Source organism: Ammospiza nelsoni, chromosome 9, assembly GCF_027579445.1.
Source record: "Ammospiza nelsoni isolate bAmmNel1 chromosome 9, bAmmNel1.pri, whole genome shotgun sequence".
Lineage (NCBI taxonomy): Eukaryota > Metazoa > Chordata > Aves > Passeriformes > Passerellidae > Ammospiza > Ammospiza nelsoni.
In genome coordinates, this window is record NC_080641.1 from 18,649,908 (window position 1) to 18,675,494 (window position 25,587).

General features: G+C 39.6%; 1 protein-coding gene across 2 annotated transcripts in view; it reads left to right on the top strand.

Moving 5' to 3' along the window:
• The window catches only part of DPYD (dihydropyrimidine dehydrogenase), a 338,172-nt gene that overhangs the window by 301,371 nt on the left and 11,214 nt on the right, over positions 1–25,587 (top strand). For both annotated transcript variants that reach the window (XM_059478500.1, XM_059478498.1), the window contains exon 21: positions 23,815–23,958. In XM_059478500.1, coding sequence (XP_059334483.1) covers positions 23,815–23,958 — 144 coding nt within the window. The remainder of the gene's footprint in view (positions 1–23,814; positions 23,959–25,587) is intronic.

Sequence of the window (25,587 nt, forward strand, 5' to 3'; positions counted from 1 at the left end):
CACGAGTCCATCACTGGCTGGCCTTGGCTCTGTCGGACACGGGGAACCTTCTAACAGCTTCTCACAAAAGCCTTTCCTGTAGCTTCCCCTGCCACCAACCCTGGCCTCACAAACCCAAGAGAGCTGTTTGATCCTCTTTCCCATTAGCTAAAACTTGGACCTGAAATATGGCTTTCAGCCAGACAAAGCCTTTTAAGTATAAGCCAGTATTGATCAAGAAACCTCTTACTTTAGGATATTATGGGAACTCGCATCAGCACACTCAGGGACTCTTGCTGCAAATGCTTGTTGGGTTGCCCAAAAATACATCTGCACCATTATCTGCAGGAAGATGAGGAAATAAGTCCTTTCCTTCTGCTCCCCGCTTAGCCTTTCAGCTCCTCATCTGATGATGAAAGGCCTCCACAGGCATTGCTTCAGGTGAGAGTCTGGTGGTTCTCCGTGGCAAGAGCTCTGCACCCCACTGCACAAGTCAGATTTACCAGCTTTGCTGCCATTGGTGAACCTCCCAGCCTTTCAAGCTGAGCTCAATTATGAGTCTGACAAATTTGTAGAAAAAAAAGTACCACTTTAAAATCTTTTTTTTCCCTAATTGTTCTATTATGGAAGTTTATGTTGTGATTACCTACAGTGCTGTTTCTCACAGAGAGAGCAGGTTACGTAAAATGTATCTTCCCTAACGGTGAAACCATTTGCAGTAGAAACGTGTAAAACAAAAGGAGCTAGGATTATTAAAGTGTATTTTAAATACTTTAATCTTTGGGGGGTTTATATGGACTGTGTGCTAAATTTGCTTTGAGCATGGAGTTTAAAGTTTCAGATGCACAGGCAGTAAATGTGGCTATTAAGAAAACCGTGTATTTCACACTAACTCCTTGGCTGTGGCAGTTTTAGTGCATTCACTGCTGGCAGTGGACATCAAGCCAGGAAAATCCAACTCCTGATGCAAAAGGATTAAAAAAAAAAATCCAGGCACTGCCAAAAATACATAATTCTTTTTTTGTACTCTGCAGTTTGTTTTACTTAGGGAAACGGCCTGGTCATACCCTGCAGCATGCATTCATTACAGTGATCTTTGACTGGCAGATGCAGAGTAATAAGATGCATATTTTAGTGCTTATTATAATACCCTGTCCAAAAACAACTTGACAAATTTGTGATTTCGACAGTATCTCATTTTGCTGGCTGCAGTGCTCTGTGATTGCCTGGTCCACGTGGCTTCCAGATTATGCATACCACCAATACTGCTCATTAAAATGGCCACAGTTCACCAGTTTCGGTAGCTTGGAACGAACTTGGAATGAATTATTATACAACAAAGAGGCTGCTGTCATGCAGAACAAAAGACAAGCAAAAGAGAGCTTCGGCTTAATGAGGCTAAGTGAGTGTCTCCCCTGCATCACCAGCTACTTGATGGCCTTTGAGCATGGATTTTTTTTCTCCACAGGCCAAAACCTTTGGTCTATTATTTTGTGTTTATGCACCTTGAGGCTAATATACATTTTAATATGCTGCACATGGAGAAAAAAATCAGCCATTAGATTAGAACATGTGCACTCCCTGTTAAGTTAATGACAGCCGAACATAGAGATAAATTTAGGTTTTCATATTTAATTATAGCACAGTGCAGTACGTTTAGCAAGGATAAATTGCACTATTATTATGCTTCATTTTTTTTGACATCTTTTCATATTAACCATGCACACTTACCCCACTTCCTCCCCAGTGTCACACATAATGTCTCTGTGCATCATCCTTCTCTAACACCATTAATTTTTTATTCTGTACAGTTGTATATGTATTGTTGTATTTGTTACTTAGGGTTAGCTTGCTGGCTGGATAAAATCTTTCAAAACAGCCCTTGTGTTAGGTGATCTACATAGGCACTAGAGACAGAAAAGACATAAAAAGAACTGGCTTGTGTGGCCAGAAATGGTTCCTCATTCTGCTCCCAGAGTAGGGTTCCCAGCCCTTCTTCCCTGGATGCTCTCGGTGTGGTATACACTGTCTGACTGCAGAGGAGTAGCCCCTTTCTCAAGGAACTGAATAGGAAAAACCAGAGAAATAGTGTTTGGAAGAGGTTAAATAAGTTCTAAAGCGGATTTTAGTTGGATAATATTGATATGGATGATGGCAATGTTAATATAAAATGTCTAATGTTTTAGGTAGTATGTGGCATTTGTTGAGGTTTTGTACACGTGCTGTCTCTGTTTGTCAAAGGTGTTGCTCCAAGAATGGCATCAGGAATTAGGCCAGACTTCAGCCTTATAGAAGGCAACATGAAATTAAACATGGAGGCACGTTGGCATGCAATTCAGTATTTGAGTGTTCTTATAAAGTTTAATGTGAATATTTGATCGTTTCTGTGCTGCCGTGGATTTGATGGTGATGCTGGACTGGTTTTTATTACCTGAGAATGCTTTTAAGATTTGCTTTCAGCTCTGGTCTGAGCTATTCATGTAGCTGTAGTTTGTGAAATATATGTTTGCATGCTTCACAAAATTAAGGAAATACTGCTATTTTCCAAAGTGGATTAGAGCAGGTAATAACTCACAGGAAGAAGATTTTCTTCCTCCTGCTGTGTGTATAAGCAAGCAGAAGATATTATGCTACAGGCTTATTCCTAGATTAGTCCTTATTGGATAGTTGTTTCGTGACAAAAGACACTGTGGCTTGATGACCAGAGGGTCATGACAGGAATAATAATCACCATATGAAAGAGTGTCTGGATCTGGGTGATAAAGCATTCCTCATCACAATCAGTCAGCACTTGCTGGTGCAAGAATTTTCCTCAATGGCAGAGATCAGCTTTTTCATGTTAATTGAGAGCCAATCGGTCTCTTTTCCTCTCCCTCTCCTCCCTCTTTCTCCTACCTTCAGTTCTGTACCAGCTTTTCCTGCTAAAGAGTATTTTCTTTGTCAGGTGAAGACAGATTTTGGGGATGTTTAGGATGCTGCAGTATTTGTGGGATTGGTATTGGTTGCAGAGCCTTACTCTTTGTGTCCTCACTGAGTAAAGCCCAGGTCAGTAATGATTGATAGCTAATTGTCTGCAGTTCAAGCACTAGAAAATGGGTTGGCAATTAATTTATGTGTGCAAAACTCTTCTCCCTGATTTTGTAAGTGCAGATTTCGATGCAAATTGCATTCATGAAAGCAAGGTTGTGGCTTTCAAAATGTAAGCTATAATTACTAGTCTGAGAACCTGATGATACGAAATTCTTCCTCTAGAATCTACCCCTAGTGAGAGAAGACATTTATTAACAACATTGTATATTTCTAAGCAGTGCTTCTAACCATCTTTGAGTTCATTAAGCCCTGGTAAAATGCTTGGTATTACAGGAGGTGTAGTCTCATTGGAGTTGCTGTATCCTACAGACTTCCAGATGGCTTAGGAATATTTGTGCAATCAGAAAGGCCCCTTCTGGATGTATAGGTAGCTATTATTAGTAAAACCTGCTTTTATATTTGTGTCCCCATGTTTTTTATGGTACTAGTCAGAGGCACACATACTGATGTGCAAGAAAAGACTTGGACTTTTACATTCTGGAAGAATCATTGTCCCTTTAAGGTTCTCATCTAAAAAAGCTGTTTATTTGGATAGCAAGGTACTCTGTGGGCCACAATGTCCATGCAAGAAAGGTGCAAAATTAAGTGGGTGGTATTGGTCATAGACAGCAGACTTAGAATTAATTGTAAGTCACTGGAGCTGTAAGTATCTAACAGTATGCAATTGAAATGTCTTTTTACTTAAAGAAGAAGATCAGACTTAAGGAACATGATTATGACCTTTACCATTTACTTTATTTTTATTGCTATGGAAAGCCCTTGAAGGTTTTTCTGTAGTCTTGTGCAGTTTTGATTCAACCACATGGGTGTCTTAGCAGTCAAAGCTGTACTTTCTGAGTTGTTTATGGACAAATGGACTAAAAATCTCTTTCTGTTCCATTGTCCACAAATCACACGTTGGCACAGGACAACTGACCCCTGTACCTGAATGGGGCTGGTGGCACACCATTTCTACATGGAGAAGGTGAGAAAAAAGATTTCTGCACTCTGCTGACCTATTCATGCTGAACAAAACTCATTAAGGCGCAAGAACTGTGTTTGGGTTGTTCCAGGGAAAAATTACAGCCAGCCTGTAATCTGTTGCTCCACACTGGGGCTCTGTAATAGTTTGAAGTGGCCTGGCAAGAATTTTATTGATTTCTTGGGATCTCATTCAGGCTGATTGAACTTGTATGCTCTGATGGTGGATGTTTAAGAACACCTTCCCTAGCTGTTATTACGAAGGTGGGTCTAATCCTCACACAGGTAAGACCTTGTTTGCCCTTCTTTCAACTCAGCAGACAAGTTTTAATGAAATAGCTCCTTTATATTTTATGCCATGGGTATGTTTTTGATTTCCACACTTGTAACTATCCAGTGTAAGTAAGTCAGTATATAACCCATATATTGGTCAGGATATGTCACATTATGTATCTGTTCTTTCGTTAATCATTTTGTGTCTTTCTGGTGTGACTGCTTGGAATAATTAATACATTCCTTTCTATTACTACGTTGTATTTTTTTCCAGTTGATGATTTATTTATATAAAAGCCATAAAATACTTTGTTTTATACATTATGTCTGGATTCATGAGAAATGCAGACACATATCACTGAAATACAGGGTTGTTTTTTTTTTAGATCAGCCAGGACAAGGTCTCGCAGTTGAGTTTAAAGTAGTTTAAGTCTAGAACCTATAAACTATAATTGTGTTTATTTATATTAATCATCATTACAGCATAGAACATTTTATCCTAAATGCTAATCATTACTTAATATTTTCTGAATATTTACTACTACTACTACTGCAACTAATATAATATTAATTATATGCCAAAAGGCATATTTTCCAACTGCAAACTAAAAGTCTAATCTAGTCTCTCCAGCAAGTTTTCCTTGCCTTTACTGAGCCTTCTTTCAAATGCTGAGCGCTTCTGACATTTTGAAATGTCATTTCAAAATTTTCCATTTGTAAATTGACAACCAGAAGACTTACTGTAAACACAGAAATCTCTATGAGCACAAACATATCTATATTTTCCCTTTTGCTAAAAATGTATCACCAAACTGTAAACAGCTCATGTATCATTTCCATTAGGAAAAATGATATTTTGAAGCTTCTGAAGTTACCAATTAAAACAGGAGCAAGCCAAAATCCTTTGGTGACTGTAGCATGAGTGTGCCTTTTTGTAATCACCATTTCCTAAGGAGCACCCAAAGGAGCATGGCTTCAGGGCCGTTTTGGTTGGTGCAGAACAGGGCTAATAAATGCCTCACACTTCAGAGCTCCCTCTCTTTCTTCACAACAAAGTCATCATCTTTCATTTGATAGACTGCAGTCATTTTCTTATCAATTCTGTCATAACTTGGTTTTGACCTTCAGTTCCTGGTCTGTGGGTGGGCTTTTGTGCCTCTGCTGGATTTTGGACTTATTTACCAGGATAAGGCAGATGGAGGAAAAACGGTATTTACATTTTTCTGCAAGACCTAATTTATTTATCTGTTGTTTATTGCTGAGTTATTTTTGTCTGTGTAATATGAATAGTTTGCAAAGGTATTTAAAACAACATTTCACTGATCAACGTGCAGTCTGAAAAGCCTGAAAGTCTGCCTCTCTGTCTCCATTTAAAAAAACAGTTCCTCTCCAACCAGACTGTGTCTTTAGTTGCCCAGTCCCTAAATGGCAGTTTGGGAGGGCATGCCTCTGGTTTTGACCACTATTTGGAGTACTGGCTCATAATTCAGCACCCACTGGGAATATAATTTTTAGTGCAGAATCGAGCATTTATTGAGATGTATTTAGGTGAAATCTTAACACAGTCTGTTGTAAGACTCTAGCTCTCCAGATGCCATCCCCAGCTGATCCACAGTGAAAGGGCTCAGTGTGAAGTGTCTGACTGGGTGAGCTGCCCTTGGGATCCTCCAGCACAAGGGGGGCAGCCCCTGACCATGAGCACTAGCCAGGATATGCGCAGTTGCTGCTGTGAAAGGGGCCGTGCCACAACACAACTTGCTTTCAGTGTCGAGCATTGAGAGGTTGCACAGTGTTATCAGTCCAGTACAAGACAATTCCATAAGCAATTGCAGTGAAACTTGGAGACTCAAGAATTACATAGGTAGTGGTGGATCCATCAAAATCTGAGCTCATACACCCTGTAGTGTCCCTGCCTCAGTCCCGTAAGGGTACTTTAATTTTCTTCCTGTCTTGCAGCTCGTAAACATGCTTCTTTAGAGACCACACGCCAAATGCTGTTGGAAAAGGGCTGTAAAATTTTGAAGATATATTTGAGGGTATTATCCGAGCATAATAAAGTAAAAAAAAACTACAAAGAAATTGAGATTATTGGACAACTGGATTAAAATTTTAGGCTAGTAATATACTGATTGATTTTAATGTAACAGTTGATTTTAATGTACATTTGCTTGAACAAATGTATCATTTGCTTGAACAAATAATTTCAGTATATTGCTCAAGACTGTTCTTAGCTCAGTCAGTAAAAAACTCAGTTCGGACATTTACCTGTTGAAAATGTTTTACTTGATTTTAGGGAGATATTTCTAGATCAGAGATGAAATTGTTTTCTCATACAAATTGAAATGTTAAGTAATTAAGTAGCATTAAAATAAAGGTAATAGTAAAATAATGCTGTGAGCAAATTGCAGATACTTTATTTAACCTGAAATCAGTAACACCCCAAAATGTGTCTGCCTTCTCTGAAAACCTGGCAGAGAAAACAACACAATTTTCCTCAGTAGCACTGCTGTCTTTGTATAATATACCAAATGGTCATCTTGAAAGCAAAAGAGGACAGTAGGAAAGTCTGCTGCCTTGATGAGTACCAAAGCTTTACCTTATCACAGACAGGAGTTTCTGAAATGTACAGTTCTCATTCTAATTTGTGGGGATTTTTCCCCTCCAAAATCAGCTGGAGTTTGAGACATTTGAGCTTTTCCCATGGTCTTTCACTTTCTAAGAAATAGTTTCAAAGAAGTTCAAAATATTCCCAGGTTTTCTCTGCCACAATAGCTCCACAGTGGCTGTTTCTGGCCCTCCATGCCCTACTTGCCACCCTGTGCCCATCTAGGGGATGCTCTGCAGCATAAACTGTGCCCCAGACCATGAACCCTGCAGTGGGGAGACCTGATAACCCTCATGGCCAGGTCCTGGCCATGTGTGTGACCTGTGCCATGAAACAGGCAGGATAGCCATGAAAGTTTTATGTTGTGGTGCTTTTCTGGGCCCAAGTTCTTGAGGAATTTTAAAAATATAATATGTGGCTTAGTGATCTACACTGGAACCAAGCTGAGAGTTGTGAAGTGAGCTCAGCCAGAAAGTTCAACTTTGTTTGTGCCCCAGATGGCTTTGTATGCATAAGAACACTAAGACTTTTTAAAGGCCGTTGGAAATTTTTTCCTGTGATCTATTATAGCTGATGTATCTTAAATTATTCTTCAACCCTTATCACAGCAATCAGGAACTTCAAATAAAGGTTGAAACGTGCTGTGCTTTGTCTTTCTACAGGAGTATGTTCTTCTCTCCAACTTGAAAAAAATAGGAAATCTTTTAAGGCATACTAAAATACAGCATGAAACTCAGTGTCTGTATCTAGTCTTCATGGGGGATGCTTGAAAGGAGTTGGATTCTTTTCCAGGGGGAACTTATGGCAGAGTGTTTGTGTATAAATTAACAGCAATGAAAGTGGTAAATTAAAATTGCGCCATCAATTTCATTCTTAGTTCTGCTTTGCATTTCTATAGAAGGATTTATTATTACTGTGATTTACCTTCTACTAAGAGGTAAAAGAATGAAGAGTATGAGGTAGCAGCAATATATAATTATCTTCTGGAAATCTCCAGCTTGTTTAAAGTGCTGCAGCATGTCTGCTCAGAGACTCAAGTTGGTGTGAGCGCACCAGGCCATCCTCCCTCCATTTTCTAGGCTGGATTTCCAGCATTTTCCCACAGAGCAGTTCAGCTGCAAGGTTCAGCACTCACTGAAGAAAAGATCTACCTTCCATCTCAGGTGAAGCACTGACCTCCTTTGTTGCCTCCATTTATTTTTTCTCATTTTCTCCCTGGCTCCCTGCATGTGCTGGCAATGAGGAGTGGTGGTGGTGGTGGTGGTGGTATGGTGGAAGTCCCAGATGAGCCATCCAGGCACAGAACAGCAAACAGTGCTTGGCTTTTTTCCTCAGCACTGTCAGTAAAAATATCCTTTGTACCTTCTGTGCTGAAATCCCAGGGAAGGCTCCTCCATATCTCCCTGCATTCACTCCTTGGCTTGCTGGATTTTCAGCAGCACACTTCCATAACAGTGCTGTGTAAGGTGGCTGGATTGGCTCTGAGGCATGCACACGGCTGTGGGACAAGCTCTCACAGGACCTCAGACGCAGGTAATGCCCTTGCCTTTCACCCTGACAGTAAAAGGCACTTTTCCAGCTTTACCTTCTCTGTGCAAAAGTGCTTCTGTGTTGCTACTTGCTTTTGTTTTTACAGGGAGGAAATCATTAAAATCTTAACCAAAAGCAAGCAGCCTGATCCATACCAAAGAGCGAGAATGAGAGAGCAGGTGAGACGTGCAAGATAGGTGGAGTTCATTAGTTAAGAGAGACTGCTGGGATATTTTAATGATGAAGGTGGCACAAAACCTTTGCTAGGGAAGGTGGCAATATGAAACAAGTGTCCATTTTATCTGGTTTCTTTTGTCCTCTGGAACAGAAACAGAAACACTTAGAAAGCTAAAGGAACCCAATTAAATTCTGAAAGGAAATTAATATGATTTCACAGTTCTGTTCCCGAGACTCATTCCTTGAATATTCAGTTTGTATTATTTTCAGAAAAATGTAAGACATTATAATTCTCAAGATGTTTCTCATTCTTGAAGAGGGAAACTGGGTGCCTAGGCTGGTGTTTAAATATGATCCATACTCTCAGTAGTGTCATTGGGACCTGCCAAGTATTTGACATAAATCAGTTTCATTGTTACAAAAAATGAGTCAGTGGATCCCTCAAATCTACTCATTTCTGTTGGGGAAATGTTTAATGACTTTAAAGCAAAGTCATCTTAAGGGATAAACAATTGATAGTAAATTATATTACAGAAGCTGGAAGCAATCATAAACAGTAACTTTTTAAAGATATTATTTCACTTAGGAGTATTAAATCAAAATATTACAATTTTATGATCTGTCCATACTGGTGTCAGTATCAGTGTCCCTGATATCAGTAAAGTATCAAAAAGAAAACTCTATAGCATCCTGAGATTGCTTTGCTTCCTAATTAAGACTACAACAGCATTTTAAAAAGTGTGAAAGGAACCCTGTGTGGTGTAAAATAGCCATAGAATGGACAAACCATTTATTCCTGGCACAGGAATTTGCTTTAAGAGTAGGTTGAAGATACAGCTCATTCTTTGTGTCAGGCTAGAACTTTGTGGCAGGCTAGAACATTGTTCATTTTCTTGGTTTTTTAAAGCTGTAATTGTACTTCTCCTGTTTTGGGGAGAAAAAAAGAGAGAAAAAGAGGTGTTCTTAAATATTAAAAAATGCAGGGATAAATAATGCCATACCATGACGCCTTTTATGGTTAGCATTAAGCTTTGTCTCTCTAGTTCCAGGGAGTCCCTTATGACAGAGAATAGCATTTTTTGAAGCTAGTTGGATGTTGCACTGTTGTACTTCATTCTGCCTGGGCACTGACATCAGAAGTGATTAGATTCCTATAGGCACCTAACTTCAGAAAGGACAGAAATGTCTGTACTTCCAAATTAAATGTACCCGGGAATATTCCTAGGTGCTCAGGCCAGCTGGCACCAAGCAGCCTGTGCCGATGATCAGAAGCTGTTAGTCTCCAAAGCAGGTTGGCTGCAGGCAGGCTGCCTGCTGGGAATGGCTCCTGGAGCATGCTGACTTCCAAAGGCTCTCCAGGAATTGCCTGGGACACTGATAGTCAGCACAGGCCAAAAGCAGGCAAAAAATGCTGTAATGCTTTGTTAGGATAGATGAAAACATCCTTGTGCCCAGGAACATTCCCAGACACCGATTTACTACTGTGGGTATAGAGAGGATCTTGCAAAAGACTCTGAAGGGAAAAAAGACAAGTAATGGCAGTATGTGACTGGGCATGAAAGATGGACAGATGGACACAGAAATGAGCTCTATTAGATGTTAGTGAAAATTGCACTCAGAAGAAAGCTCTAACAGCCTGAGGCTTCAAAACCAAGAAAAGCAATCAAAATTTTTAGAAAATCTCCAGAAATATCTAAGATATAATAGGATGTAATGAAATGATATAAATGTGTGACTAATACACATATTCTTGTATGGTGTGACTAGTATATATGTGCTATCCAAGTGTGGATGGTTTGAAAAAATGGTAAGTCCCTGTCTTTCCTGATGATATAAAGCAGCTAAGCGATGAGTTCATTGCATCTCAGAGGCTGAATTCAGTTTGTAGGTGGGACAAAGTTGCAGTGGTTCAGATGGGAGCACCCAGAGGTTCTGTTTCCATTGAGGAGTGGTGCAGACAGACAGGTCAGATAGGAACAGGGCTGCAGAGGGAAATGGTTGATGCTGCAGACTGGTGTCCACACCATGTGCATCCCAGGTTTTCTTACTGACTTCGAGCTCTTGTCTGCTCTCATGGGCTAAATGCCCATTAGCAGCTGGAGCTCATTTGCAGCTGCATCCCTGGAGCACACACACTCACTCAGGTTTCATTTCATCCAAAATAAAATGCAGTTTGTGCTGTCTGCAGCTGCTGCTGTAAGAAGTGAGGTGCGGCGTATGGGGACAAAGAAGAGATTCACATCAAAGGTGTGCTCTGGTCTGAGCTAAACCATGAGTGCAGAGCTCAGGCAGCAGCACAGCAGAAATGCAGGGCTCCTGGGCACGAGCTGAGGCCACCAGTGGGGTAGAGACAAGCTCTTAACTGCCCGGAAAAGATTTGCATAGACAAGGAAAAATTTTGTGCAAACACAAATGCATTAGCACAAAGCAGAGGAGAGAAATCTGGTCATTGTCTCACATATGGGATTTTTTGTATTGGCAAGAAGAGTGTTTTGCCAAAGCTTGCTTGCAGTAGCAAAAAGGAAAAATTTACCACATCAGGAAAACAAACTGACTCAGAAAATACAACTTTACTCATATCTGGCTTTGATGCACTGCACAAGATCAAAAATAAACTTTCAGTGCCGTTTGCAGAAGCATGAACTTTAAACTAAGAGCAGCAGCACTAAAGCAGAGAAGAGTTTGAATGCCAGCTGGATAGTTAAAACATCAGTAAATACTAGACAACAGAGACTTTGTTGGCATTTTCTGGGAGTCTAAAACTGCTGACAAAAATGTACAGCATAGAAACAATCAAAAATGTACATGATAGAAACAATCAAAATACCAGCAGGACAATGTTGATTTAAAAAAAAAAAAAAAAAAAAAAAAAAAGCTGAACAAATTTAAATACCAAAAAGTATAGATAACTCACAAATACTTTGCTTTTAACTAAATGAAGTGCATGAATGAAAGAAGCATGTGACAAAAGACAAAACTGGGACAAACAATTAATAAAAGTTACAGACAAAAAGTCAGAAAACTTAGCTGAACTAGGTAGCACTGTGGAAGAGCCCCTGTAGCAAAGTATTTATTTGGTATTTTAAAGGTCTGGGAAGTCTTCTAGGCAAAGAAAAGCTGGAAATGGACCCAGCAGTGCAGCCAGGAGGGCACTTGATTGATAGAATGTCCTCAGCACTCAGAGAAAAGGCATTAAGGCAAGGGAAAGTAAGGAGAGCATGTCTCACTGCTGAGGTTTTGCAGAGCCACAGGTCAGATGGGCAGCCAGCCTGCTGTAGAGAGGATGGGAAGCTGTGCATATGCATGGTCTTTTAGCAATTTAATAAGGCATTACACAGACCTGCAGGTGGTAATGTACATTCCATCTTAAAAAAGACTTTACAGTTTCTGATGCAATATTAATATATTTGCAAATGTAGTAGATGTAAGAATTACAGACTGTAACTACCTCAGTATCTTTTGAGCATCTCTTAGTGTAGATACCAGTGGAAGAAAATGCAATTTGATATCAAAACTGTGGTTGAAGAATGTCAACAGTATCAGCAAGAAGAACTAATGGAGCTGGCTGGGATCACTGCCGTAGCTGTATAGGTGCAGAAACAGAACAGCAAAAGCTGTAGCTGATCATGATTACATTCTCATCTATCTGCTTGAAATGACCAAGGCAATAAATCTAAAATGAAATAAAATGAGATGAAATTGCATTTGACTCCTGGAGCACTGGGATAATTGCTGACCTCTTAAAGGCTATTACCTAGCTCCTAAAAAGTAAAAACCATGCAGGATAGACCCACATCTGAAAATGTCAGTTTGGAGATTAGTGGGATTCATAAACCATCTCACAATACCTTTCCACACTTTTCAGATCTGTACAGTCTCCTGAGGTGATTATTAAACAAAAGCATGCTATGAATGCAACTGCTGTGATTTGCTGGAGTCCTGTCTTGCATAAAGGAGCTGTACAGAGTACCCCACGGTGCAGCACTGCAGTGTGTAAGTGCTGAGGCCGTTCCATTGCACAAGGCAGGGCAGGGCTGTGCGGCACACACGGGCACAGCCCCTCCAAGGAGTCTCATACCTCACCAGCAGTGTGGGAGCGGCCCAGACCACATACACTGAGTCATGTGGGCGACTGGAAATGTCAATCCTTATCTCCTAAGGGCAGGAGAGGGTATGAGTACAAAGTGGCCATCAGTTGTAAAGCCAGAACTAGCAACCCCTCAGTAACCACAGGCTGCAGTGACCCTCCTCGCTCAGCATCTGGAAGGGATTGAGATGTACACCCCTGAGTTCTTACCAGGCTGCTGTACACAGAATCAGGACAACTGAACAGTTGCTGCAGTCAGGATGCACCATCCTGCAAGTCCCACCACCAAACTGCATTTGGAGCCTGGACTCATTCATTCATACAAATGGCCTGGCAACAGAAATCTTCTCCACTTCTCATCACTGCTATCACTGCAGCAAATTGCAGTTTTCCCCGCAGGGGTGTCATGGCTTGTTGGAGTGCTCTGCACCAGGACTGCATATTTGGGAACAGACTTATGCTCATGAGTGTTCTCTGGAGGCAAGAAATGGCCCAGCCTTCCCAAGGAGAAGCAGCAATTCTCTCCTGTGTGGTGCCTGCCCTGCCTTTGTAAGCTGCTCAGACTGAAGCTCTCCTAGGAGCTTTATCCATTGAAATACACAGCACCTCTAAAAAATATGGAGAAAAAGAGTCAGGCAGACAGATGACATGGATTATCTATAATAACATAAATTATGTCATCTGTGACCTTTAGAGTGGCACTGCTGTTGTAGACAGCATTAATGTAGAGAAGCTGCACTAAGTAGAAAATTTTGTTTCCCTCTCTGTCTTAATGGTCAAAATGGCCACAGATGATTTGTTTTTGAGCTGTAGATTGAATCACTATAAATACCTGGCATAATTTTAACAAGTTGAATTATGTGAAGAAATAAAAATAATTTTTTTCACAATTTAAATGAGGATGAGATTTTAAATATGGCAGATTTTTGAGTAGCAGTGCTCTCTAGGGCTTGCAGGATCACTTTTACATGTGAAGAGGTTATGCTGTTGTTATCTGGAGCTGAGTGCAGAGCGGCTGGAGACAAGAGAGTTTATTCAAGCAGCACAAAGGATGTGTCCACTGTGTGCTCTGTGTCACTTTTCATGGGAGCCATGCAGCTGCAGGGATGCAGTCAGGTGTGCATGCCCAAGGAGGGTGGCTTGGCTGTGGGACGTGGTGCTGTTTTCCCCAGTCAGTGCACAGGGCTCAGCCTCAGCCAGTGTAAATCCCCGTGTGTTCACCCACAGGATCAGCACAGGAGTTCCTTTGCATTTATTGGGTTTTTTTGTGCCGCGTCACCCATTTGACCTGCAGAATAGCCACAGTGAGTACACAGTGCAAAGTGATAGATAAAGTTTATGTATCTCCTTTGTTTATCTGCAGGGATATACTGCACATGAGCAGTGAAAAAGGGAATGGCCTATTCAAGCAATATGTGGTTGTGGTTCTGCTTAATAGCAGAGGCCAAGCTGAATGCATATTCTTGTGAACCTAACTGTGCATACAAATCAGTGAAGTCTTGCAGTACCAAGATTATCAGAACTCATTTTAAAGCTATTAAAGTAATTTAAAACAAGATAGTTTTTTAAAGTACAGTGATGGATGCCTGTAATCTGTATTTCTAATGATTTGCATGTTGGATTTTTAAAAATCAAATTCTTCCTCTGATTGACTTGAGTGAAAATCGAATCAAATTAGCATTTTAGAATATATGACCATTGTAATGCCATATTCAGAATATAATGATACTTTAGATACTTTAGCTGTTATAAAGACAGATAAATATGCAAGAGAGGCACTGTGGGGGACTTGGGCTCTAATGAGGACTCTTCTGCTTTTATACATTTGGTTTTTATGTAGTGTCTGTTACTTTAGTACATACATATTGGTGTCTCCTCACTACTTGATGGTGATATAAGAAACATTTATATCAGTTTAGTGGAGCTCTCTTTTGTAATGTATTATTTATATTTGATTCATAAGATTGATGTAATAATAATTTAAAGTGTTTAGCAATTACTTATTTCCTTTCAGATCTGTTTAAAGTTTTTAATAGCTTGAAATTATAAAAATTATTATCACTTTACTGCACCGTTACAATTTTTTCATCTAGCTATATTCCTTTTTTTAATGTCATATGTTATGTGTTGCTTTGTCACATTTTCAAAACTGCTCAAAGGCCTTAATCATACCAGAATATCCAAACTCTTCATAGGAGATTATTCAGCATTGTCTCATCCTTCCTCTCACCAACTGAAGTGGGAGGTTTGACTATTGAGGGTGGAAGTACTTGCTATTAATGCTAGAACTATTTGTATTATGACTCTTAGCATGAGATCTAGTGAGTTTAGGATATTGAGGTGATGATGAAAGGCATTGTGTTACTGAATATGAGGACTGAAAGGCAGCAGTAGGCTCCTTGGTCATAACTGCAAGAGTTGACTAGAGCTCTTTTGTCTGCACTGAATACTTTACATTTAAATTAGGATTGTGTGAAGTAGAGATGGAAGGATTACATGTGTGAGAGATGAATGAGGGAAAGTATTGTAGTCTGTGCAGGAGGAGGATAAGTGTTGTAGTTCATCTGCCATAAGAGATGGATTACAATGAATCTGAAGTGGAAGAAGGCTTAGATAGGAATTATTAGCAGTGATTTGCATTTAAGTAATCTATTAGTTCAATAATATATGTATAGTTATGCAGTGTGTAGTCTACCAGGGAAAAGTGGAGTTTATTTCTAGATATATTTAAATTATATGCTGTTTACAGTATAGACATTTGGTAATAAGTCTGGAGCTTCCATGCAAAAAAAAAAAAAAAAAAAAAAAAAAAAAAAAAAAAAAAAAAAGTAGATCAAAACAAAAAGACAGGATAAACAAAAATCAAAACAAAAATCTGCAAAGGATCCAGCAGATGGGAAAAGTGTAGGCTCTTACCTCTTTTGGAAGGTTTGATTGCTAGCAGAAAGTACTTGACAGGCAAATTTTCAGCTGAAACACATACAGTAGTGGTGGAAATGCACTTTCTTTGCACACAGGGGAAGCAGTAGTCATTTCACTGAATGTACTGAAAGCCTTGTAGAGTGACTTTCAGAATCTCAATTTCTCCCAGAGTCTGGAAGAGGAGGTTGCCCTCTCTGTTCAGTCTCCCATTCCCCTGAGAGCATGAATCTGGTGGGCAATTCTGACTGCACTGGGAATGTTTTCTATGGCCCTGGGGCACACATAGACTATTGATAAGTACTGCAGGGTCTGGAGCTGTATTTCCACCAGGGGATGCTGGATTGGAAGTGGAAAACCTAAGGCAGACGCAGATATTGCTCTTTTCATCTCCTCCTGGCCACAGGGACAAATTGGTGGGTTCTGTGGTAAAATGTTGAGTTGCTCAAGGAGCTCTTGAGCAGATTCAAATGGGTCATTTAGGCACCTTAAATGCAGCTTCCTTGCCCTCAGAGTTCTCAAACAGGGCTGTGCTGCTCCTGGTGCCTGGCCCAGCTCATTTAGCACCAGTGGAATTGGCAAACTCAGCTTAATGCTCACCTTGCTGGGTCAGCAGTATCTGTGATTGAGTGGCCAGTTGGTAACCACTATAGCAGCAAGGATTTCCATGCTTTCTCATAGTTGGAAGACAAGATTTGTTCTTCCCTTTTAATAGTCTAGCTGGCATCCCTGAGGCTTCTTTGAAAGGGTCTAGAAAACACACAGTTCTAGGACTGCTGGAGTCAATCCCATCAGTACATGTAGCCCCAGAAGAGAATGGTTAAATCCAACAAATCATGTTTGTTTGGATTTAACCATTCTCTTCTGGGGCATTCAGTTTGGAGAAGGTGGGTAAAAGTATCTACCAATGGCATTTTCCATGTGATCATGTGATTTAAAGCATTCATAGAAGAAGTGCATAAACTGAATGTATAGATATATGTATAAATGGTATATAGATACACATGAAAATGTGAATACTGCACTGATTTTTTTTACTTAGGTATCAGTAAAAGTAAAAAATCTTGCTTGAAAAAAGTTTTTTGCAACACTAAGGCTCAACTGATACGGATTCCTGTTTCCTACACACATTTGAATGCAGTTATATTTGCTTGCCTGACAGATATTTGTTAATAGCCATTTTGCTGACATCTTCTTTATGCTGCTGCTTAGCTGACAGAATTTCATCTGCATAAATGGGTGGAAAGTCCTTTCCTCACGTGTCCAACAAACTGGAGACAAAGTGCCTGCCAATGTTTTAATTTCTTTTCCATGTTCTGGTTAGAGAGTGAGAAGAATGCTTTCACTCCACAGTGTCATGAATATGGTAATCTATGGAAATCACAGAAAGCAGGTACTTAAGTTAAGCACATACTGTACTACAGGAATCCCTGATGAATTCAAGTCTCTTCTGTTTAGAGAAGATGTTGTTGTCTATTAAGTGACAGACTGCCAGATGTTCATGAAGTAGCACAGTAATGTGTATCAGTATCTTCTTTTCTTTACCCCAGAAGGTAACATTTTCTTTATCATCTATGTCATCCTGGCTTTTGATTGTAAATGTCTAAGCTTGCTTCAAATATTAACTCTTTTTTGTTTTATTGATGAATATTTCATTACTTCAGTACATTTGTAGAATGTAAGTTGTTGCTGCACTGTAGTAAGCCTGTAATCCTAAATTTTTTTCCCTCGCTTGGTGTATATAAACCAAACATTTGAGTTAGAACATGAAGAATAATTCGCTTCTGATTTGGAGCTAGAAGAGAAAATTGTAGCAGTGTTAGAAAAATTACAAAAGGAGAAATAATTGTTATTTTAAATAATATTTTTATCTGCACATTCAAGCATGGCACTGTATATCTCATGGTGAGGTCACTGCAATGTGTTTTCCTAGAACACACATTATTGTTCTATTTAGACTCAGAGTTACTGAAGGGCTGGGGGTTAGCTCACCCACTTCAAATAATCATGGTTTAAAGAGCAGGCAGAATAGTTGAGTAACTAAATGCAATGGTATATACACATGCTGTGGGCAGCAGAGGTTACAGAACAAGTATACGGGCAGTAATTGCAGATTACTGAGACAGGACTGCTTACCGAGCAAATAAAAGTCCCCAAAAAAAAAATTGAAAACAACTGAAAGGCAGAGTTCTTTTTTCTGAATAATTGTTGTGTTCTGTCCTTTATTTTGATGGCATTCCCACATCATTAAAGGCACTGATGCCAGGAATGTGTCAGCTCTAGGAAACAGAGCCATGAGAACCCTTTAACACAAGGGACAAAGTTCTTGTGGCTTCTTGCTAATGCAACCACAGCAGCTCCAGGGGCTGCAGCAGCTGATGTTGGCCCGAGAAACTCTCTGTCAGGTGGAAACTGACAGAGTGAAGTATCCCATCCTCTGCATGACACCCTTCTGCCCACGTGCTGTGGGGAGGATCCTGCAGGATTCCCTGCTGCAGGTGTTGACTGAGCCCTAGTGCCAGCTCTGACCACAGCAGTGTATGGGACAGACACTGTATAGAATTTAGCTTTGAATGCCTGAAAGAATAAGAACGTCTAGCAGGGTAACAGATTGCAGCTTCACTTTCTCCATCGCCACACATCGTTTTCATTAGTTAAGCAGTTTACCTGTGGGAAAAGATTGTGCAAAATATTCTCTCTGTATATCTATTAATATGAAAATATGTGTTATTTGCCACCTTGAGAGGAACAGAATTCAGTTGTTGTTGTTCTTGTTGGGTTTTTGTTTTGGGTTTTTTTTTTTTTTAATTTTCCCAGAAGAAACACAAGCTACCTTGACATTCTGACAAGATTTTGTTGTTGTTACTGGTGCTGCTTTTGTTACTGGGACCTTGTGTTTTCTTTCCCTCTGGAAATGTTGGAGTCATGTTTCATTGTATTCTCAGAGAACAAGGAAGAAAGCAGATACTGTTTCAGGAAACTTTACAGTAATCTTCCTGTTATTGTTGTAAAGTCGCAAGAGGATGGAGGCAGACCATATATGGTTTATGATGACACTTAACTGTGCATGGTGAGCTGAGCCTGGCTGGATGTTAAGTGCCCACCAAAGCTGCTCTATCACCCCCCTCCTCAACTGGACAGGGGACAGAAAATATAATAAAAGGCTTATGGGCCATGGCAATCAGGTTGGTTAATCCTGATTTTCCCTTGATGAATCCATGCTGATTAGTCCTGATGACCTTCTTATCTTCCCCTTGCCTAGAGATGGTGTCCAGGATCAGCCATTCCATCGCCTTTCCAGGGTTTGAGGTGAGGCTGAACAGCTGGTTGTTCCCTGTGTGCTCCTTGTCCTTTCTAAAGACTGGTGTGACATTTGCTTTCTCCCAGTTTTCAGGCATCTCTCCTGGCTGCCATGACCTTTGAAAGATGATTGAGCGTGATCTCTGGCAGTTCCTCAGTACTTGTGGGTGCTTTCCATCAGAGTCCATGGACTTGTGGATGTCAGATTTGACTAAATGGTCTCTAACCCAATCCTCTTTTACTGAGGAGAAGTCTTTCTTTCTCCACACCTTCTCCCTGCTTTCCTGGGTCAAGCATTCCTGAGGGCTGGATTTGGAAGTGAAGACTTCAAAGAAGCTGTTCAGTATCTCAGCCTCCTCTGCAACCCCTTGCAAGGTTCCTTTTTCCATTCAGTAGCAGCCCCACATTTTCCCTCCTATTCCTTTTGCTAGTGAGGTATTCATGTTATCCCAGAGGCACTCCCAGCATTCCTGATGGGCCCAGCCCTGGCCAGCAGCAGGTCCCTCTTGGAGTCTGCTGCCCTTGGCTCAGTCAGACACAGGAGAGGCCTCTCCCTGAACCCCTGTAGCCCACCACTACCAAAACCTTGCCATGCAAACCCAGCTGAAATCTGTGTCTTCTAACAGTAGATGGCATCCAGCCCCTTAGGAGCAGACAGGTCCCAGATAAGCAACCCATGACTACATCATGGGGACAGACATGGATTTTCCCAGAGGAAGGATCAGATCAGTTTCCAGGTTAGAAATGAAGTCTGGGTCGTCTGATGCCCATTGCACTGCCCTGTTCCCCAGCCTGTTGTGCTGCTTAGGCTGCTTGCTGGTGTGCCCATGGAAACTGCAGCACTCTGAAGTGGAGGATTCTCTCCACTTTTAGCCATTAGGAAACAAGCACCTTCTTTAGTTCGTAATATGCTCCATTACCTTTAGATTGATCTGTGAATAAATTATAATCAAAACAGACTTACTCACCTTAAAGCTCTCTGGCTTAAGGTTTCATTGTTGATTCATTAAGTTGTCAGTTCTCTATTGGCAGGGTAATGCCTTTTTGTATCTGAATAGAGACAGGTTTAGTGGAAGATACTGTTATCTTTAAATGAGCAGGATTTAGGTTTTTTGGTAAGAATAAATTCATCAATGATGAATCCCTGGAGAAAGTACTGAAACAAAAATCACAATGTTGCTGAAGATTTATACAGTTCATCAGTTAAAAGGCTGCTTTTGAAAGCAGAGGCGGGGGGAGGATTTGGATTTTTGTTTTCTTTCTGTAAAATACTCCAGCAAAATATTTCAAGCTTAAAGTTTTGTAATAATGCAATTATAAAGAACGAAATAATTCCACTTAATGTATTTATTTAGACTCCATTCTTGACGTTAGAACACAGAAACACATTGAATTATGTCTATATAGAAACAGATGGATACAAATAATGCAGCTATAGACATCACTGATACAGATATATAAGTAGACAAGAATTATCTAATTACTCTGTTTGTTGCAATCTTCTAAGCATTTGCTATGCTCCACATATTCATATTAATTGTTTTTTCTAGGCAGATGTTGGTCTGACAAAGATACCAATGTATGGAGAGTTTAGTGATGCTGGAATATCTGGAAATTTAAAAAATAAAATTATTGTATAAAGATTACAAAAGCAAACAGAATTCAACACACCAACCTCTGTGCTTGTGCTTTCATTGGGAATTTTGTTGTTAAATCCCCCATGTGCTCAGGAAGTTGTCCCCTACAATGATTAGAGGCAATTTAATTTTAAAATCTCCTCAGTATCCGTCTCTTTTGCAGTTATTTCAACATTTTTCCACCTTTGCTATATCCAGTAACACACTTCATTAAAATATTTTTTGCCATTTCATATGGCCTTTGACTGCAGAATGTTTGAAACCGCAGCTCTGAACAATAAGCAGTCTCCTCAACATTCCATATGTCTGAGCATTACTCATAAGGGGAACCATCAATAAGTCCTTCCTAAGCTCCTGAGGCTACATTTTCATGTATTATTTATTGCTATAGAAAAGATTGCTGGTTTTCAGTGTTGTTTAATGAAATTTGGCCTGGCTGCTTGTGAACTACTAGACCCCAAACACAAAATAACCAGGCCATTTGTATGGGCACACAGTCAGCCTCTGTGAAGTCACTGGGAGCACATTGTGTATGGGCACAAGCCTGGACTAAAACCTACATGTTTCCTTAGTTATTTTAAATTCCATGCAGCCAAATTCTTGATTGAAAAACAGCAAATATGAAGCTTGGAGGATAGTTTTGTAGATTAATCATAGTTTCTTTTTAAAATATGTGGATTATATGGTTTAATTTCACTGCATGCGTGTCATTACAAAACATCTGAATTATGGAAGTGAAGGCATTGCACACTTCTCAAAATGCCCACTGTACATCCCAGCTAGGAGCTATGTCAGATATAAAACTCTAAATACTTCAGTCTCACAACTATGAAAGTTAATTAACCTTTGTAATTCACTTTTCACCTATTCACAAAAATAAATTCTTTTTCCACACATTTCTTTAGATCATCTATTTAATTTCAATATTCTTAGTGTTTCTGTCTGTAGAAATTGAGAGGTTTGGCATATAGAAGAGTAAAGGATTTATTCTGCAAAGATTTGGCTGTTGTTCCCAAAGATGATCTTCAATCAGTCAAGCCATGAACAGCTGTCTCCTCTCTCTACTACTTAAGTTAAAACCTCAGCAAAATTAGCTTTGCTACCTACTCTCAAAGTCAGCAATTCAATTCCTGGCCAGACAGGAAAGAATTCAAAAACGCTTTGTCATCAGGTCTCCTGCCCTCTCAAACCAAAGTTGTTGGCATCAGCACATAAATTATGGAGACGAAATAGTTCCTCTGTGACACAGCTACTACTTATTCATAGCCAAAAATATATTTCTAATTGATTCAGCCTAGAAGACATACAGGAACACTTTTTCATCAAAATTTTTAATTTTTAAAATTCTGCAAAAAGTTTTAGGTTTTCTAAAAGTCATATAGAGAATTGAGTTTATGTGTGTGTGCTTTAGAGCCTATTGATTAGATTGGAATTAGACAAATTCTTCTTCTACTATTTTGCTAATTCTAATTCTTCTACTTATTTTGCTGTTTAAAATAATTCTGCTTTTGCTGCCTTATTTGACTTCAGTATGTAAGGCCACCACATCAGTGCTGTTTGCTGGAGTTCTCAAAGCCTGATTTTAAGATGTCCTAGAACATTTCATGTCCAGCAACTGCACAGAAAGGAAAGTTTGACGCCTGTAAGGAAGCCTTGAACATGACATGCAGGAGCAAAGTTCCCATTGATCAGACAAAGTAAGAGCTCTCTGCCAGCAGGCAAACTCAGGCTGGCTCTGCATTTGGAGCTGCAGCACCCCTATCCTGCCCTGCTGTGCCCAGGCTGTGGCTGTGGCCCAGAGCAGGGCTCAGTCCCAGCCTGCAGGAGCACCTCTGGGGAGCTCTGGGACACGGCGAGCCTGGAGCTGACCCGCTGTGAAAAATGTCTTGAGACCACAAGCCAAATCTTGGGAGCAGGGGAGCGTTTCAAGGACATCACCCTCTGGCTGTATGCTCAGAGTACCCAAACCCAGCAGCCAAGGAGCTTCTGTTTGTCATAGCAAGGAGCTGAGGTGCCAGGGTTGGGTACTGTGACTGACAGAGATCATTGAGGAATTTTTCTCCTAAGGATTAGCAGAAGAGCAGGGTAACCTCTTCTGGATTTACTTTGTTTTAAAAAATAATAATTTTTAAATTTTTAAATAATCTGGGATTTAAAATTCACATTGAAATTCCCTGTTAAAAAATTGATAAGCACAGCAGTACTGTATCTTGTTCGATATGCTCTTTGAGGTTGTATTATTAGCGTGAATTAATGCCAGCAGCTGCTCAGGCGATGTATCCCCTGTTACTACCTGCTGCTTTCTGCAGTGCTGCTGTAGTTTCTGAACAGGCTTGAGTTAGGTGGATAAAATACTTCTGCAGAATAGGGAACTAGTTTCAGGGGAGGAAGGGCATGGTCTATTGCATCAAGCAAAAGTCCATTTTTCTACTATTTTTCACTCACCTAAATCTGTGATCGTGGCACACTACAGTTGTCCGTCTGTCTCTTCCAGGTAAGGAAAAGGATTTTTTTTGTTCAGGAAGATGAATGTTTTAAGAAATCTGATCCAGCTCTTTCCTGTTCTTGGGTGAGACATGACATGAGTTTTGCAATTCAGTGAAATCTTCCTCTGGAGTTTGCTTAATTGGGTTCAAGGACTAAATGTTCCAGAAAAGATTGCAAGTGGTACATAGAGGAAAATTAGGAGATTATAATGTGTTTCAGTTCATTTGGTGTTTGTTAGCCTTACTTTGACAGGTTAAAACAGCCTTCTGTTATCACACTGCCAAATACGTTTGTAATTTTTTAAAGTGTGTATTGATTTATTCAGGTATTGATACAAATAATCTTAAATACTGGTGGAACTCTTCTAAGTAAACTGATAATTTTATGATACCTTTCCATATAGTATAAAATGAAACAGAAATAAAGTTGGCATTTGAATTATTTAACATGATACATTTTTATATATAAGCAAGTATGCAATAGGGAAATAATAGACTGTTGGATGCTGACCTGCAATTCAGCTATTTTTCTGCTGTGAGATATTAATATTTTAATATTCAGTATATATTTCCAAGTCAGATCCCAATGTTCATGTTTGATTTTTATTCACTTCTCACTCTGGTGCAGGCTTACTGATTTCAATTTCAGCTTCCTGAATAAGAAGCGAGTTGCAGTCAACATGGACTCGAGATCTCACCCTTGGGATCAGACTCATCTTTTTACCATACCCACTTACTAAGCATAATCATGTTTACTGATTTTTGTTTCAGAAACTGCCCAGTTTTGGGCCTTACCTGGAGCAACGCAAAAAGATAATAGCTGAGAACAAGCTAAAACTGAAGGCACAGAACATGGCTGCTGAACTTCCTGAGAAAAAACACTTTGTTCCGAAGAAACCCATTCCAGCAATCAAGGTAACAAAAATACATGCATAAGATGTGATAGGTAGTTGACATGCACAGTCATTTCTAGCAGTGTGAGTTGGTTATTACTGCTTTTAAGCTTGTTAGAGGGCATCAAAGACAACTCTTTATGCAGACTTTCTAGCTTTTAACCAAAATCGATGGGAAATGATTTGTGATGTACGTGTTCAGGTATTTCCCTAATGTCATTTTTCAGAATGAAGATATTCAGGCAGTGGAGCAGTAGTTGCAGATCAAGCAGGACTGATGCCTTGAAGAACAAAGCAGAACTGTTTAGAATTTCTTTCAGCTTGAATGCTACAGTATGAGCTGTTTTGCATGATACCTTTTGATTACATGCCCTGTGCTAAATGCCTCCATCCCTCATGTAGGATCAATGGCAAAGGCTGGTGTTCAATACATATAAAAGCTGTGTCATAGGTTTAGAGATTGAAATTTTAAAGCTGGAGAATGTTTGTCTAAGTAGCTGATCCACTGTCTGCAATGAGTAAATGTCAAGGTAAAAATAAAACCTGTGACCCTTATCTACTGCATAATCCATACATTGAAGCTTTTCCCTTCCCTTAGGTAATCAATAAATATCAATAAAATGAAACAGCATGAGCTAATTATTCTAGGTGTTCACGTTAGAGCTTACTTAAACATCAAGTCTGAATAGGAAAAATAATTTTTTTTAAAATCAAGATTCTCATGGAAATAATTTATAAAGCAGTATGAAAATTATGTCTGTTGACCATGTTGACTGTCTTCTTCATATATGGGAGAATATCAGATATCTACATGAGCAGATGTGTAAGAATTCTTGAAAAAATAAGGCCAAGCATAAAATAAAACATGAGCTGTGGCTCAGAAAACCACATAATTCCCAAGAGAATATTGCAGTTTACAGATACATCCAGTATTCCAGGGTAACTGGTAGGATGGCAGAACCAGACAAGGAGAAATTTTGAATCATCTTCCTGTTTAATTTAATTAGTTTGCCACTTCTGTAGACCTCTCTCAGGTTTTTGGATTGCTTATTTTGGTTTGTGTCACGCTTTTGAAAACCCCTCCCATCTTCTTGTACTGAGGTTCTCTTCTATATATATATATATATATACAAAAAGTTCCAAAGAACAGCAATCTACTCTTTTTTCCTCACTATGATGAGCATTTTCAAAGCTTGCTTGATCTCAGAGGTTTCATGGTTCTGTTCTTCTTGCAGGGGGAGTATTGATGTAGGGAAAAAGAGAAAGAAGCAACAGCCAATAACTGCATTTTCAATGAGATGGCTTGCTTCTGAAAACAGCAGAAAACCAAAAAAACTGATAACTGTCCAAAAGCAAGTAAACTGAATGAAGGGAAAAGTTTAGCAAGAGGGAAAAACAGACATGAAGACCAGGGGAAAAAAAACCAACACATTAAAAAATTGAGATCAATAATTTATTATGCCTAACTCCAAGTAGAAAAGCAAAGATCCAAGTAGTAGGAGACAGATTAAAAAGAAGAAAAGAGAGCCCATTGCAGGGGAAGAGGAAAATGAATTCCCTCAAACACATTTGTTTACACAGATATTGAATACTTCTGAGTGGTGTCTGAGGAGCTTCTCAGCTAGAGAAATCAGGGTATCATCTTGCTCAC